Below are 17,246 nucleotides of genomic sequence, written 5' to 3'. Positions count from 1 at the left end.
AAACAAATTAGCTGATACAATTACTATTAATGTCTTAATCTTTTAGAGGTTTACACAAAACCTTTGCAAAAACACCACTGCAAAGATTCTAAAAAGTGATAGGAGTATCAAACAGAAACTTAAAAGGGTTTTCTTTTAAAACAAGTGCTCTAGTTTATAGGGATCAGTTCTTGGAAAACATTACTCAGAAGATTTCAAAATAGGATGTGCTCTCAACAATTAGGCTGATTTGAAAAAGAGTAAGGAAAGGCAGTCTAGCTGGAAATGGATTCAAAGACAGACCTAGGATAGGAATGAGGATGGCAAGTGAATTTATAATAATAAAGGACATGCTTTCCTACTTTTTTCAGAAAAAAATTACAAGTAACTAAGGAAAAGCTGTAATGTCTTTAAAAAGCCTGCATATGCTAATGCCAAAGTCAGGAGTTTTCTCTCTTCCTCTTTAAGGCTGTAAATGTCCCCGTTTAAAGATTTTTGGGACCACTGTACAAAGGGTTAACTAATAGAGTCAAGATTAATGTGCAAAATAACCATTTTAGCTTCCCACAGTAACCCACTATAGATCTCTCAAAACTATATCCAACTATTTACCCTAAGAGTGAACTTCTTAATAAACGTATCACTTAGATTTCTAAAGATTTTGTAAAAATATTCTAAAATATTTTTAGTTTTCCTTATAATTCCAGGGCACTGTTAATCTAACTCCGGCAAAACTTAACTGTAGTTCATTAGTAACACCTGACCAAAACCAGACACCAGTTCTAACTTCAACTGCAAAAGAAGACTAACAATCTATTAATTATCACTCATTTTGAAACGCTATTTAATCTATAAACTACCTTTGAAGACCACAGCTTCACTTACTTATACCTATTTTATATAATACTTACCTTTTAGGATTCTTGCTATGTGATCGAGACCTAAAAAAAGAATATCTACTTTTAGAAAAGTGAGAAAAAGTGCAATGTGGTAAAATTACATTTTTCTTGATTTCTGAATTTATATTAACTTTATAAATAAGGCATATATTTATGCACACAAATTTTTCCAAAATGCCCCACTACTCTATGGGCTTTCTCCCCTTAGCCTATAAGCTTCCTTCTTAAAACACAACACAAAAAAACACCACTTAGTAGACTAAGTTACTCCATGTACAAAACGCTCCAATTTTCCATAAATCACTTCCCAGACTGGAAAAAGTTCTTTTTTTCATATCTATCATTTCTTCTTTCTCTCTGGCAACAGAGTAAAGTCTCTCTGATTGGAGATACACATTTTGGAACTATAACCTCACCAGATAATCCCTAGGAAACCCATCTCAATCTATCTTACATCTATTTTTTTGAACATGAAATACAACAATTTAATGTAATTCTCACATCTCCAAGCACACAATTAATGCTCAGTAAATAATAATGTCATTACTAGGAAGTCACATGGATTTTCCTGTGGAAAACATAGCATCCCAGAAGTATGGTTTTGAATTCAGCTTGATACAAGTTTGTTTTTATTAAACTTTTATATCGTTCATTTTTATACAGTATTGCAGCCTGATATCGGTTTTAACACTGGTTCTACCATCCACCATCTATACCACCTCTACAGGTCATTTACCATCCTTTCCCTCAGCTTACTGCGTCATTTGCAAAAGCAGAATAGTAATAAAAATTCCACAGGGGGATGGGATGGTTCTAGTCACTAGACAAACTAATTAAGGTAGATTCTTAGCACAGTGCCTAGCACATAATAATCACTCAATAGCTGATAATTTTTATCATTATCCTTTTTATTTAATACTTTACTTGGAATCCAATTTTATGTAATTCTTTAATGTCATGTACTTTCCTTATCTACCATACTTAGTTACCCAAGTTCACAGATAAATTAAAAAGTATTTAAAAACATTTCTGAAAGTGTTACACAGTATATAATCAATATCAAAGAAATTTGCTGGCTGGCAACAAAGACATGAAAATCTTTTTTTTTTTTTAAAGTTTTATTTATATTTTTCGTTTATTTATTTATTTAGACAAGCACTGGGTACAGTCAGAAGCGGGGGAGGGTGAGAGAATTCAGCAGAGCCAGAGCGGGGAGCAGAGCAGGCGGAAGGACCGAAGTACACTGCTGAGGGGAGCAGCGGGCGGCAGGAGAGGTCTGCGCACCATGTGGGACCCTCGTCCGGCAGCCAGGGATAGAACCGGTGCTGCAGAGGTTGCGGGCAGCCTCACAACCCGGCGCTCAACCGCTGTGCCACTGGGGAGGCCCACATGTGAAAATCTTTTAAGAGCCACCTTAATCACTGATACTGGTAATACTAGAATCAGTTGAATTTTAAAAGACCAATACTTCCAATGCCATTTACATAGTCTCAAATATAATACTTTCACAGGGCAGTATTTTCATACCAACTTAGATACACAAGAGCACAGATAAAGCTCAAAGTAAAATTTATGGTAAACAAAGAATGCTATCAATGGAGGAATAACAGCACTTCTAAAAATAGTCAAATGTAGTCAAATGGTGGCACAAGGGGTTAAAGCACCACACTATGAAGCAATCTGCAGCCTCTGCAGCACCAGTTCGATTCCCAGCCAGCCAGGGAGCAACCCACATGGTGCAGCAGACCTCTCCCATCTCACCCGCTGCTCCCCTCGGCAGTGTATTTCAGTCAGTCTGCCTGTTCTGTTCCCCACTCTGTATCTGGTAGGTCCTTTCACCACCCCCCACATCTTTGTCCTGTACCCCAGCTCTTGTATGCATAAATAAATCTTTAAAAAAATAAAAATAGTCAAATGTAGCTTTCATTTTGTCACTACAGTGCAAAACGATTACCTATTACAAGCCCAGTAACACAAATGATGTCAGTTTAAACTGCGTGAAGTAGACCAAGTACAATGTGCTCAAAGTCTGGAGGAAGTTGGAAGGCCTAGTCACATATTGTACAACTATAATTAACTTAAGTACATCTGCTGGAAAAAAGGCATTTAAATTTCAGAGATATAAAATATAATAAAAGGAACTTGATAAGATAGGACCATAGGTAAATCTTTTGTGGCATACCTGTCCCTCCTAAAATTGTCAGAAGAAAATTATGGGGCCTCCCTGGTGGCGCAAGGGGTTAGTCTCAGTGCTATCAAGCTATCACCAGCCACTGCAGCATGAGTTCAATCCCCAGGCAGGGAGCTACCCACATGGCGCAGCAGACATCTCCTGTCTCGCCTGCTGCTCCCCTCAGCAGTGTATTTCAATAGATTAGCCTGTTCTGTTCCCACTCTGTCTCTGGTGTATCCTCTCACTGCCCCCCGCAACTCTGGCCTACACCCTAGATCTTGTATGCAAAATAAATAAATACATCTTTAAAAAACAAAAAGAAAAGTATGAACATGAGTTACAAAGACTGTTGCTACCACACGGATGGAGCTAGAAGGGATTATGTTCAGTGAAATAAGTTAGCAGGAAAAAGAAAAATATCAGATGGTCTCACTCATAGGAGGAATGTAGGAGAACCAAATAAAGGGTTGGGCCATGGGGGGAGGGACAATACTAGCAGCCAAACTATAAATTGGAAACATTCAGCAGGGGAAGGAAAGGCAAAGGGATCAAAATAGGGGGGAGGAGCACAAAAGACTATGGTGCCAGTTCACAGGTGTCTTGGTAGGGGTAATTTTATGAGGATTATACCTGAGAGGAGAAATCAAACTTGAACAAAAATGAACAGATGTTTAAAGAAAAAAAAAAAGACTCGCTACTCAAAATGTTAGAAAATTTGTTGCCAATGGGTAAAACTGAATCAGAAGATTTAGACATTCTATATAAAGAGTTACATGTTAAGTCAATAAAACTTTTAATAGTTTCAAGTTCTTAGAATTCAGGGAATATAAAAGTACAATGTAAAAATATTAATGAAACAAAATTCCCAGACCTTTTATCAGTAAGTACAAAAATAAAAAATTGCTCTATGCCAACCTGGCATAAATCTAGCCCATTCTGAAAATCAGAGACTAGGAAGGATTTTGTGAAAAATCTTACAAAACACAAAGATATTATACACTCTTTACTCACCCTTCTAAACTCAGAAATCACCTTAACTTACATGGCTATAAGTTAACATACTTGTAATAAACACTGTCTCAAACTTAGTATATTTTTAAGTAAACTGAAATCTCCCAGGTCCAGATTTAGCAATATCTAAAATGCTCTATCAATCACATCTCTTTTTGGAACCAGGGACATTGAATTTTAACTAACATGACTTTTCAGTGAGTTACTGCATACCTCCTCAGCTTCTCTCTTTCTTCTCTTTCCCTTTCTTCTCTTCGCTTCAGGCGTTCCTGGTTTCTTTTCTCCTGCTTTTCAGCCACAACTCTCTTAAAAAATAATGACAGATAAAATAATAAATAAGAATTATTTATTGGGTCCATTCTTAATGCACAATTACCTTAAATTTTATTGTATCTTATTTCCAGCATAGTGCAACTAACAAAAAAATCTGTTTAATAATAATTGTATTTTGTTTTGCCAGGTGTAATCAATAGGCTTACATTCTAGTCTCCAAAATCTTTCCTCCTTAAATCGAAACATCTGTAAATTTGTGTTTCTCCACACTTTCATACTGTTACACTGAGTCCCTAATGTTGTCTGAACTAACATTACTAGGAAACCAGGTACTCGAATATCACTGTTTTGTTTGGAGTTAGCCAGGATTTTTCTCTCTCATCATTATGACAAAGAATTGTAATGGTGTTAAGAGGATTGGCAGCTACATTTCAAAATTAAACTGTAAGAATTTTCCCCTCTAAATGTTTTGTAGCATTAATTTTATTTTATTTTATTTTATTTTTATTTATTTGTTTGTTTGTTTGTTTTGTTTATACATGCACTGGGTACAGTCAGAAGCGCGGGAGGGTGAGAGAATTCACCAGAGCCAGAGCGGGGAGCAGAACAGGCAGAAGGACCGAAGTACACTGCTGAGGGGAGCAGCGGGCAGCAGGAGAGGTCTGCGTGCCATGTGGGACCCTCCTCCGGTGGCCAGGGAGCAGCCGGGGATAGAACCGGCGCTGCAGAGGCCGCGGGCAGCTTCGCAACCCAGCGCTCAACCGCTGCGCCACCGGGGAGGCCCGTAGCATTAATTTTAACTTAAAGAAAACCAACCAGGGGCCTCCCTGGTGGTACAAAGGGTTAAGACACAGCACTATGGGCCCCCCCTCCACCCCCATGGCGCAGGCAGTTGAGCTCTGCTTCAATCCCAGCCAGTGGGCGAGGGTCCCAATGGCGCGGCAGACCTCTCCTGTCACGCCCGCTGCTCCCCTCAGCAGTGTATTTCGTCAGTCTGCCTGTTCTGCTCCCTGCTCTGTCTCTGGTGAATCCTCTCACCCACCCGTGCATCTGGCCTGTACACCCCGGTTCTTGTATAAATGAATAAGTAAATCTTTAATTAAAAAAAGACACGGCACTATGAAGCAATCCATAGCCACTGTAGCTCGAGTTCGATCCAGGGCCAGGGAGCTATCCACAATGCGCAGCAGACCTCTCCTGACTCACCCACTGCTCCCCTCAACAGTGTACGTCTGTCAATTTGCCTGTTCTGTTCCCCAGTCTGTCTCTGGCGAATCCTCTCACCCCTCCACATCTCTGGCCTGTACCCCAGTTCTTGTATGTGTAAATAAACAAATCTTAAAAAAAAAAAGGGGGGGGGAGAGAAAAAGCGAAAGAGAGAAAGTCCCATGAACTTACTATTAGAAGAACTGGGAATTATTTCACATCAATATACTCATTTTGGCAATTTCCCTTTAAATATCATATTACTGCCTTTGGAAAGCAAATTTTGGGGGACTTTGTTTAAAACCCAATTTTCAATATTTCTAATTATGACTCATAATCAACTCAAAATGTTACCTCCCAGAATAAAGGAACAGTATTTGAAAGTTGTCTGTTTCCCACACATCACCCATTAAAGAAGCTGATATCTCCATTTATTATCCCATAGTATTCTCTATGAGCTGTTAATAGAATCAGTCAAAAATACATTCTTGAGTATTTTTTAATCTCAGTAAAGAACACTGTACAGAAAGACAATATAAAGCAAAAGAATAAGTGGCTAAAAAAAAAAAGGACATTAGTTTACCAATGTACCTTTAATTCTTCAAGCTTCTCTCTTATTTCAATAAATCCAAGGTGCAGTTTACCCCCAAAATGATCAGCCAATCGTCTATCATTATCATGAAGACCTAAATAGGCAGAGCAGACTTCACAAACTCGAAGCTTCTGCTGTTGAAAACTGGAAGCTGGCATTGAATTCCGATAAACTTCCTAGACAAAAATGAGAAAAATAAAGTCTATTTAAACTTCATTAAAAGTCATAGAATTGTTCAAATCTCGGTGGGACCTCCAAAAAAAAAAAAGTCATAGATTTATTAAAGCTATATTAAATTATCAGAAGTAAACATGAAAAGCCATACAATTAAATAAAAGACACCATATTTATGCCAAAAATGTTTCCTAATAAATACACAATAGCATGGTAATTTTATTTTACAAAAGCTAGAATTCCCATTATCCCTATCCTCTTCCTTGGGACTTCTCCACCAGGAATGAAAGATCAGACCCTCAAACAACTTTGCCAACAACTATTGTAACAATTCTCCTAGGATATCAAACAGAAGTTTCTGAAAAAGTTTTTTCCATGTTCTATAATGTTCTGTTTTCTATAATTCTTGTTACAAATGAATGAAGCAACCAGAACAGGATCAAGGAAGCAAGAACTGCCCATGATTGCAGAGAATGCATGTCTTCCATAATGTAAAGCTTCCTTCCAATGTCTGCCTGCTTTCTTTCCCAGTCCTTTATTACCACTTTGAAACATGGACCGGGCCTACAATTACAAGACTTCCCAATAAAAGGGGCATGTTCTATTTGGCAAAAAATGAAAGGTGGGCCTCCCCTGGTGGCGCATGCGGTTGAGCACCGCGCTGTGAAGCTGTCTGCAGCCTCTACGGCGCCGGTTCGATTCCGGCCGGCCGGTGAGGGTCCCACATGGCACAGCAGACCTCTCCTGTCTCGCCTGCTGCTCCCCTCAGCAGTGTATTTCGTCAGTCTGCCTGTTCTGCTCCCCACTCTGTCTCTCTCCTGCACATCTGGCCTGTACCCCAGTTCTTGTATAAATAAATAAATAAATCTTAAAAAAAAGGTGCCTTGCTGAAATAAAGATGTCTTTTGTTCAATAATTTTATTTATATTAAGTTCATAAATACGCAGTAAAAATTGGTGGGCTTGCCTACCTACTAAGTACCCTTCATTCCTTACTGACAGAATTCTGTTGCTTGTGGCAGCAGCATGCCCAGCTAAAAACATCACATTCCAAGCTTTCGTGTAGCTTTGGCTAAAGAGACGTTAGTAGAAATTATTAGACAGACCCACGGGAATGTTCTTAAAAGGTGATCAGTAGATTAAGATAAAAATCACCAATAGCTGCTGTAATGGGAGCTTTAAAAAGTGATGGAAAAAAGAATATTTAAACTCTCAAAGTCTCAATACCCATAAAAATGAAACAAAATAACTTCAGTGGAAAAGGAGACACCACTACCACCGCCAGAAATGTGACAAACACTAACAGGTACCTTCTGACAGGATCCAACTTGAACTCAGTGGTACTCCTCAAAAAATCTAATCAGCAAAACAATTTTGACAAACCAAAACCGAAGGGGATTTTACAAACTAACTCTTAAAAACAATTTTCAAAACTTTACAAACATGCTAGACAAAAAGGCACTAGAGTGATGTAATGTAATGCACGACTCTGGACTAGAACTTAAGCAAAGAAAAATTTTTCTTTTATAAAAAAGCACATTATTAATCATCATATTAAAGTATTTAGGAATTGTATATGCAACAGTCAAACAGTTCAAATACACACAACACACACAGAGGAGACTGATAAAGCAAATGTGGTAAAATCTCAACATCTGGGGACTATGGGTAAGGATATAGGGGGATTCTTTATACTACTTTTTTACTTTTCTCAAACAGTCTCTGAAAAGACTTCAAAAAAATTTTTTAAAAGAAACAAACACGCACAACAAAATCAACTGAACGTATTTTTTAGCCCTTCCATTACTTTTTAAATCTCCCATTACAGCAGCTACTGCTGATTTTTCATTCTATTAGCTCTGTGTGTCTACTTCAAAGGGGACTTCTTGTAGATAGTATACAGCAAAATTTTGCTTTCAAAAAAATCCAATCTCACCATCTCTGGCCTTTAATTGGAATGTTTACACTCTTCACATTGATATATTGGATTTCATTTATTTTTTACATTTTAAAAGGACAAATTTATTAGGAAACAGAGAATGGAAAAGAGAGACACCTGCATAGACACAGGAAGGCAGAGTTTCCACAGTTGCTTTGTAAAGGAAAATGGTTTGTAAGAAGGAACATCTGCATAGTCACAAGCATGCAGGAAAGCTGCATGATATAATGGATTTTACATCTACCACTCTGCTCTTTTCTTTCTTTTTTTAAATCCAAAAAGGGTAGGTATATTAGGAAAGGAGACACTTGCACAGATGTAATTCTGCTGTACAAAGGGAAAGGTTAAAATAGACGAATGCACAGACACAGACAATCTTGGAACGACAGCTTCCTGTTTATTGTATGTCCTGCTGCTTGATCCACTTCTCCCACTTTCTTTGGATAAAGTATTTTTTGGGATTCCATTTTATTTCTACTACTAGTTTATATTCCTTTCATCCTCCAGTGGTTTCTCTAGGATTTACAGTATATAACTGAAATATACTAGGAAATTAGAAAGGCTCTATTTAATAACAAAGGAGATTTCAGAACAAAGGACATTACTAGAAATCAGGAAGAACATTTCAAAATAACAGAAGTTTCAATTAATTATAAAGGCCTAACCTGAAATATATGTTAACCTAATGACATAGCGTCACAATATATGAAGACAAAAAATGGAAAGCATAAACAGACTCATTCACAATTACAGCTGGAGTCTTCAACACTACTCTCAGTAGAATGAGTATACAGAAAATGAGTAGGCTATAGAAAACTCGAACAAATCTATCAACTCTTGACTTCTGACATTTGACATTTACACAACATTCTATTTAATGAAGTAGAATATCTTCCTTTTGTAGTGCAAATGGAACATTCACCCAGACCATATGCAGAATCATAAAACAAGTATCAACATATTGAAAAGAACTGGAACCACATAAATTTCTCTGATCACAAAAATTAAAGTAACAGCAGAATGTCTGGAAAAAACACTATATATTAAAAAAAAAAAAAAAAAAAAAAAAAAAAAACACCTAAACATGATCCTAAATAACTCATAGGTCAAAGAAATGGTAAGTGATGCCAGCAAATACCTTTACCTGGGGGAAAATGAAAATACAGTATATGAAATGTGAGGAATGCAACTATCATCACGCTTATCATATCTATTATCAATGATCTAAGTGTCTTCAGAGGTTAAAATAAGAACAAATTAAGCCCAAAGTAGACAGAAATAATACAGAAATCAATGACATAGAAAACAGAGAAGTAACAAGTGAAAGAGTAAAATTAAAAAAAAATGGTTCTTTGAAAATATAAACAAGGTTAATAAACATTTAGCCAGATGGATGGAAATAAAAAAAGCAAAGCACCAACCGCAAACAGGTTTGACAGATGTTAAAAGGCACAACATTAACTCAATATATGTAACTTAAAGATTTTATGAAATACAAACTTCTAAAAGGAATTAAAAAGGAAACCAAAAAACTGGAAAGTAATATGAATACTGAAAAATTAAGTTTTTAACTAAAAAACTTGCCCACAAGAAAACTTCAGTACTAGATGGCTTCACTGGTGAATTTCATCAAACATTTAAGAGGAAGAAGTTATACTGATCTTACCAAAAACACACTTTAAGAGAACAGATTGGGAATTAGAATTATTTCTATCCAAACCTAAGTCAAATTTACTCCATGAACAGGTTGTAAAGATTGCTGGGAATAAGACACACTGAGAAACTTTTCCTTCAACTCTCCCCTGTATGTGAAATATCTTTAACATGTATTTAGATCCTTCTTTCCTTAAAAGGAGGAAACACTCTCAATGAATATAATAGGCTCTATTTTACTACCATTATGGAATTAATTACCTCTGCTTCTCTTTTCTTTGCCCGTGCTTTCTCTACTTCATCCATTACTTTCTGCGATTCTTCCACATTCCCTTCAGCTCCTAGTTGTTCCACTTTGGCCAACAATTTGCCAATTTCTTCATTTAATTCATGAACACGTTCTGCCTATAAACAAAAGATCATGAACAATAAGCTGAATGAGTATCAAAGTTCAAAATATTTCAGAAAAGCTAAGGCAAATAAGAGTATAAAAAATAATTTCTGGGCCTATCAAAATGAACTGGTGGGATATCCAGGTCTTTAGAACCTTCTTGTCTTCACCACAGGCGGTCAGAGATACCACCGATCTTCATATACCTATTAATTTCCACACTGCTCACGCAGTGTTGCATAAAATGTCCTTTCTTCCATGATGTGATCCATTGTACCTTTTTATATCTTCTCTTTTTTTTTTTTTTTAAAAGATTTATTTATTCATACAAGCACTGAGTACAGTCAGAAGCATGGGAGGGTGAGAGAATTCACCAGAGCCAGAGCAGGGAACAGAACAGGCAGAGTGATGAAATACACTGCTGAGGGGAGCAGCGGGCGCAGCAGGAGAGGTCTGTCGTGCCATGTGGGATCCTTGCCAGTGGCTGGGGATCGAACCGGTGCTGCAGAGGCTGCGGGCAGCTTCGCAGCCCAGCGCTCAACCGCTGCGCCACCAGGGGAGGCCCTTTATATCTTCTCTTGATATTACCCCACTTGATGACAAAATCTAGTTTCATTTAGTTTCCCAAAACTCTGACTTTACACATAAGCTTCCTGGGATTCATTTCTTTTTTTTTTTTTTTAAGATTTATTTTTATTTATTTATACAAGCACTGGGTACAATCAGAAGCGTGGGAGGGTGAGAGAATTCACCAGAGCCAGAGCGGGGAGCAGAGCAGGCAGACTTACACTGCTGAGGGGAGCAGCAGGCAGCAGGAGAGGTCTGCGTGCCATGTGGGACCCTCCTCCTGTGGCCAGGGAGCAGCTGGCGATTGAACCGGTACTGCAGAGGCTGCCGGCAGCTTTGCAACCCAGTGCTCAACCGCTGCGCCACCAGGGAGGCCCCTGGGATTCATTTCTTACCTCCCTTGCCTGCCTAGTGAATGTCTATCCACTGAACAAGATGCAGCTCCGGAATCTTTTCTGTGACAATGCTTCACATCTCACCTCCACACCTCTGCAGTATCTTTCCATGCAAGTAGAGATGACCATACTTCTCTGTCTACCACTGCATCTTTTTTTTGTTTTAAAGATTTATTTATTTATGCATACAAGAGCTGGGGCACAGGCCAGAGATGCAGGGGGTGAGAGGATCCACCAGAGACAGAGTGGGCAACAGAACAGGCAGACTGACTGAAATACACTGCCGAGGGGAGCAGCGGGCAAGACCAGAGAGGTCTGCCTCGCCACGTGGGTTTCTCCCTGGCCGGCTGGGGGTCGAACTCACGCTGCAGAGGCTACGGATTGCTTCATAGTGCGGTGCTTAACCCTTTGCGCCACCAGGGAGGCCCAACCTCTGCATCTTATCTGACAATTATTTTGATCTGTATCAAACCACTTTAAATACAGCCATCTGTATTTTCCATCTATTTTCACTGTGCTACAAACAGCATAGGCTCAAATATGAGTAAAAGGAATACATGAATTGGTATATACATTTTAAAACAAAGATACAACTTCAGAGTCTAAGAGGCCTGGCTCACTGTCAAGCCAATGTGCAATTTCGGCCAAATTACTTAACCCAAATCCTCTTCCTCATCAAAGAAGTAGAGACAAAATCTATCTCAGAAAACTGAGAAAAGAAAAAATGTACCTTGTACATACAAGGCACAGCATGCTGTTGATTCTCAATCTACTAGCATGGCACCCCCAGTGTGCATCTTTCCATTGGAATTAATTCTTGCCTTGGAAGACAGGCCTCATCACTAAAATTATCCTGGGAACCCAGTTGATTCCTACTTAAAACAGGCATAAGATTCATATACATATTCTTTATTCTGGCCACAAGGTACTCATTATGTGTGGCAATTTACATTAGCGGAGAAGATGTTCATAATTTGATATGAACATCCAGTCCAAACTAGTGTGCCAAATCATCGTTACTTCTCAAATTTCCTTCAATCCAAGATATTCATCCCTCAAAGAAATTCAACTCTATTTCATTACTCTACCTCTTCAATACTGATATTTTTCTTTAAATGTGTGTCATGGAAGGACTAAAACCTCAAACTTGAGGCCTCCCTGGTGGCGGACAGAGTTAAACACAGCACTCTGAAGCTGACTGCAGCCTTTCCAGCACGAGGTCGATCTCCAGCTGGCCAGGGAGCAACCCACTTAGCACAGCAGACCTCTCCTGTCTACCCCCACTGCTCCCCTCAGCAGTGTATTTCAGTTAATCTGCCTGTTCTGTTCCCCACTCTGTCTCTGGTGGATCCTCTCACCCCTACACCCCCCGCATCTCTGGCCTGTACCCCAGTTCTTTTTTTTAAAAAAGATTTATTTATTCATGCATACAAGAACTGAGGTACAGGCCAGAAGTGTGAGGGTGAGAGGATTTACCAGAGATGGAGTGGGGAACAGAAAAGGCAGATTGAAGTACACTGCTTAGAGGAGCAGGGGGCAAGCCAGGAGAGGTCTGATGCGCCATGTGGGTCTACTCCCTGGCTGGGGATCGAACTTGTGCTGCAGTGGCTGCTGATAGCTTCATAGGTTGTGTCTTAACCCCTTCCACCACCAGGGAGGGCTACCCCAGTTCTTGTATCCATAAATAAATCTTAAAATAAAAAAACCCTCAAACTCTTCACCCTTCCCTACATCCACTCCCTGATACCTGTAACTGCATACTATCATACCCATGCCCTGAACTAGCATTTAACTGACTTACACTAATAGGGTGGCAGCAAATGTGACATAAGGAAAAGCCTGAAAACACTTTCTGATTGTGCTGAGTGCTCTGCACCTCTGCCATCACAAATGAGAACATGAGGAGGCTCACCTACTAGGCATGGCTCAGGAGCTCCTGGTGAGTGAGCCCCGCTGAAACAGGAATAACTGCCTAGTCAAGTTTAGCCTAAATCATAAGCTCTAGTAGACTCATGATTCTAAATACTGTTTATAAGTCAATGAGTTTTGAGGCAGTTTGTGAAACAGCATTTTTGAAGAGATGAATAGGTATAAACCAACAGTGTTAGGGATCTTCCACAGCACTCATGGATTTCGTGAGCTATTAGGTCCTTCATGTTTTAGGATGTTCTTTATAATCCCTATCAGCAGAGAATGTTTCAGAAAAAGATGGCTGACACTCTGTCCTCAAACAAGGAAGTCCATTTTCCTTTGTACAGATGTATCGAACACTACATTTAATGCTGTCATCCAAACCCTTACCTGGGTAACACTTACTATTTTGTATTATCACAAAATATACCAGACTACATCGAATGGTACAAAATGTTCTAAAGTAAGTCATTAAGTCAACAAAATGCAATTTCTGGACCTTATTCGTTTTGTTTTGCTTTGAATTCTTTTTTATTATTTATTTTTAAAGATTTATTTATTCATATAAGAGCTGGGGTGCAGGCCAGAGATGCAGGGGTGAGAGGATTCACCAGAGACAGAGTGGGGAACTGAGAGGAGCAGTGGGCAAGACAGACAGCGAGACAGCAGGTCTGCTGTGCCATGTAGGTCACCTCCCTGGCCGGGGATCAAACTTGTGCTGCAGTGGCTGCGGATAGCTTCATAGGGCTGCATCTTAACCCCTTGCGCCACCAGGGAGGCCCTGGACCTTATTTGGATTCCAACTCAAATAAATCAGCTATATAGGGAAGACTGAACACATTCTGGATTTCAGATATTTACTTTTTATAGGTGAGGTTTCATGGTTATGTCCTTTCCCAATATTTATTTTTTTATGTATGCAAGAACTAGGATGGGGCCTCCCCAGTGGCATAGCAGTTGAGCACTGGGCTGCGAAGCTGCCCGCAGCCTCTACAGTGCCGGTTCGATCCCCAGCCACCGGGCGGGAGTCCCACATGGCACGCAGACCTCTCCTGCCACCCACTGCTCCCTTCAGCAGTGTACTTCGTCAGTCTGCCTGTTCTGCTCCCTGCTCTGGCTCTGGTGAATTCTCTCACCCTCCCGCGCTTCTGACTGTACCCAGTGCTGTATAAATAAATAAAATATTAAAAAAAAAGAACTAGGATGTAGGCTAGGGTTGGGGGCGGTGGAGAGAGAGGATTCATCAGAGACAGAGTGGAGAGCAGAATAGGCAGACTGACCTGAAATACACTGCTGAGGGGAGCAATGGACGAGAGAAGAGAGGTCTGCTGTGCCATGTGGGTTAGCTCCCAGGACAGGGATCAAACTTGTGCTGCAGTGGCTGCAGATAGCTTCATAGTGCTGAGACTTAACCCCTTGTGCCACCAAGGAGGCCCATATGCTTATGCTTTCAAAATGAAAAAAGATATCTGGAATTTGCCTTTAAAATAATGAAACAGGGCCTCCCCGGTGGCACAGCACGTGAGCGCTGGGTTGCGAAGCTGCCTGCAGCCTCTGTAGCACCGGTTCAATCCCTGGCCGCTGGCGAGGGCCCCACATGGCACACAGACCTCTCCTGCCACCCGCTGCTCCCCTTAGCAGTGTACATCATCAGTCTGCTTGCTCTGTTCTCCGCTCTGGCTCTGGTGAATTCTTTCACCCTCCCGAGCTTCTGACTGTACCACAGTGCTTGCATAGATAAAGAAACAAAGAAATCGGGCCTCCCCTGGTGGCGCAACGGTTGAGCGCTGGGCTGTGAAGCTGCTCGCAGCCTCTGCAGCACCGGTTCAATCCCAGGCCGCCGGGGAGGGTCTCACATGGCGCGCAGACCTCTCCAGCCGCCCGCTGCTCCCCTCAGCAGTGTACTTCGGTCCTTCTGCCTGTTCTGCTCTGCTCTGGCTCTGGTGAATTCTCTCACCCTCCCACGCTTCTGACTGTACCCAGTGCTTGTATAAATCAATCTTTAAAAAAATAAATACATAAATAAGTAAATAAATCTTAAAAAAATTAAAATAAAATAAAATAATGAAACATGGGCCTCCCTGGTTGCTTTGGTGCTATCATCAAAGTCTCCGCACAGCCTGAGTTCAATCTCTCACAGGGAGCTAACCCACACGTGGTACAGCAGATCTCTCCTGTTTCGCCCGCTGTTCCCCTCAGCAGTGTATTTCAGCAGATCGCCTACTCTGTTCCCCATTCTCTCTCTGTTGAACCCTCTCACCCCCTGAACCTCTGGCCTATACATCAATTCTTGTATGCATAAATAAATATTAAAAAAAAAACCATATGTGGGCCTCCCCTGGTGACGAAGTAGTTGAGCGCTGGGCTGCGAAGCTGTCTCCAGCCTCTGCAGTGCCGGTTAGATCCCTGGCCGCTGGCAAGGGTCCCACATGGCATGCAGACCTCTCCTGCCCCACCCGCTGCTCCCCTCAGCAGTGTGTTTCGTCATCTGCCTGTTTTGTTCCCTGCTCTGGCTCTGGTGAATCCTCTCACCCTCCCGCGCTTCTGACTGTACTCAGTGCTCGTATGGATAAATAAATCTAAAAAAAAAAAAAAAACCCGAAACCAAAAACAAAATAAAAACATGTGAATGATTTTCCATACCGTGGACTACTCCTCAGAGAAAAACAAAAACAAAAACAAAAAAAAACAAGAATGACCTTCTGGAACATACCACTTGAATGAATCTTCAAAAGGGTGCTGGTGGGGGGAAGTGGGGGAGCCAATCTCAAAAGGATAAACACTGCATTTATTACATTTATGCAATATTTCATAAAATAACCTAACAATAGAGACGGAAATTAGTGGCTGCCCAGAGGCTAGGAATGAGAGGGGATGGGTGTGGGTATATAAAGGAATATAGGGACCTTGTGGTGATGCTACAATTAAGCAACTAAATTGTGATGGTATTTATCCAAGTTACACGTGATAAATTACAGTAACACAAATACACACAAAGGAGTATATGCATAAACAGGGATAATCTAAGTAAAATTGAACCAGTATCAGTTTTTTTGCTTTGTTATCGTATTGTACTTCCGTAAAATACTACTATAAGAGGCAGCTAGGGCCTTCCTGGTGGCCCAAGGGGTTAAGACATAGTGCTATGGATAGCACTATAAACCTATCCGCAGCCAGTGCAAGCATGAGTTCGATCCCCGGCCAGGAAGCTGACCCAGATGGCATCAGCAGACCTCTCCTGGTTTGCCCACTGCTCCCCTCAGCAGTGCATTTCGTCAGTCTGCCTGTTCTGCTCCCCACTCTGTCTCTGGTGAATCCTCTCACCCATCCCTCCCCCACACCTCTGTCCTGTACCTCAGTTCTCGTATGCACAAATAAATAAATCTTTTTTTAAAAAAAAGTAATAGCTAGAGGAAGAAAATGTAGAATTCCCTGTATACATCTTTACAATCTCCAATAAATATAATTACATCCCCCCCTTCCAAAAAAAGAGAGGTCAGAACAATGGAGAAAAATATTTTTAATGAACTTTTTAAAAAGTAGAAAATTGAGACATTACTTTGCACTAATGAATTTTTACCTTCGCGGCCACTTCAGCACTAATCTCTTCTTGAGTTTCTGCTAATCTTTTCTTAGCCACTTCTGTTCTTCGATCACAATCAGCAATGAATGACTGCAGGTGATCCATAGCCTACAAAGTTTAATTTAAAGAGTTACTAGCCAGAAAAACAATTTTATATATATAAAAGTTTGCTTTTTAAAATGCTACCAAGGAAGTTAAAAGATAACGAGAATGAGGAGGTTCAACTATGAATTGAAAATACTGTTCATTATTCAACAAAATTACTTAGAATAAACATAAATAATTACCAGGAAAGGCATTTGCATCAAGAAACTGTGCCTTGCAAATATATATTATGCTGAAGAAGTACAAACCAGTGCAGTATTAATAAAAAAAGGCAAATGGTAAATGATACCAAAATTCATACAATATTTTGACTTAATTTTACTTCCAGAAATTGTTTTAAGAAAGTAATCATAGATATATGGAAGGACTAATATTCAAAGATGCACCTCACCCTGC

The 17,246-nt window shown here is 40.1% G+C and overlaps 1 protein-coding gene across 23 annotated transcripts in view; it reads right to left on the bottom strand.

Moving 5' to 3' along the window:
* LUC7L2 (LUC7 like 2, pre-mRNA splicing factor) overlaps window positions 1-17,246 on the bottom strand; it is a 69,109-nt gene that overhangs the window by 5,517 nt on the left and 46,346 nt on the right. For all 23 annotated transcript variants that reach the window (XM_037514291.2, XM_054692706.1, XM_054692715.1 and 20 more), the window contains 5 exons: window positions 16,743-16,853; window positions 10,160-10,303; window positions 6,133-6,309; window positions 4,276-4,367; window positions 891-920 (listed from right to left, as the gene is read on the bottom strand). In XM_037514291.2, the coding sequence (XP_037370188.1) occupies window positions 891-920; window positions 4,276-4,367; window positions 6,133-6,309; window positions 10,160-10,303; window positions 16,743-16,853 (554 nt within the window). The remainder of the gene's footprint in view (window positions 1-890; window positions 921-4,275; window positions 4,368-6,132; window positions 6,310-10,159; window positions 10,304-16,742; window positions 16,854-17,246) is intronic.

The sequence above is a fragment of the Talpa occidentalis genome, unplaced genomic scaffold, assembly GCF_014898055.3.
Source record: "Talpa occidentalis isolate TD23 unplaced genomic scaffold, MPIMG_talOcc4v2.1, whole genome shotgun sequence".
NCBI classification, from domain to species: domain Eukaryota; kingdom Metazoa; phylum Chordata; class Mammalia; order Eulipotyphla; family Talpidae; genus Talpa; species Talpa occidentalis.
The sequence above is the reverse complement of the archived record's forward strand: the minus strand, read 5'-3'. Positions and strand labels throughout refer to the sequence as shown.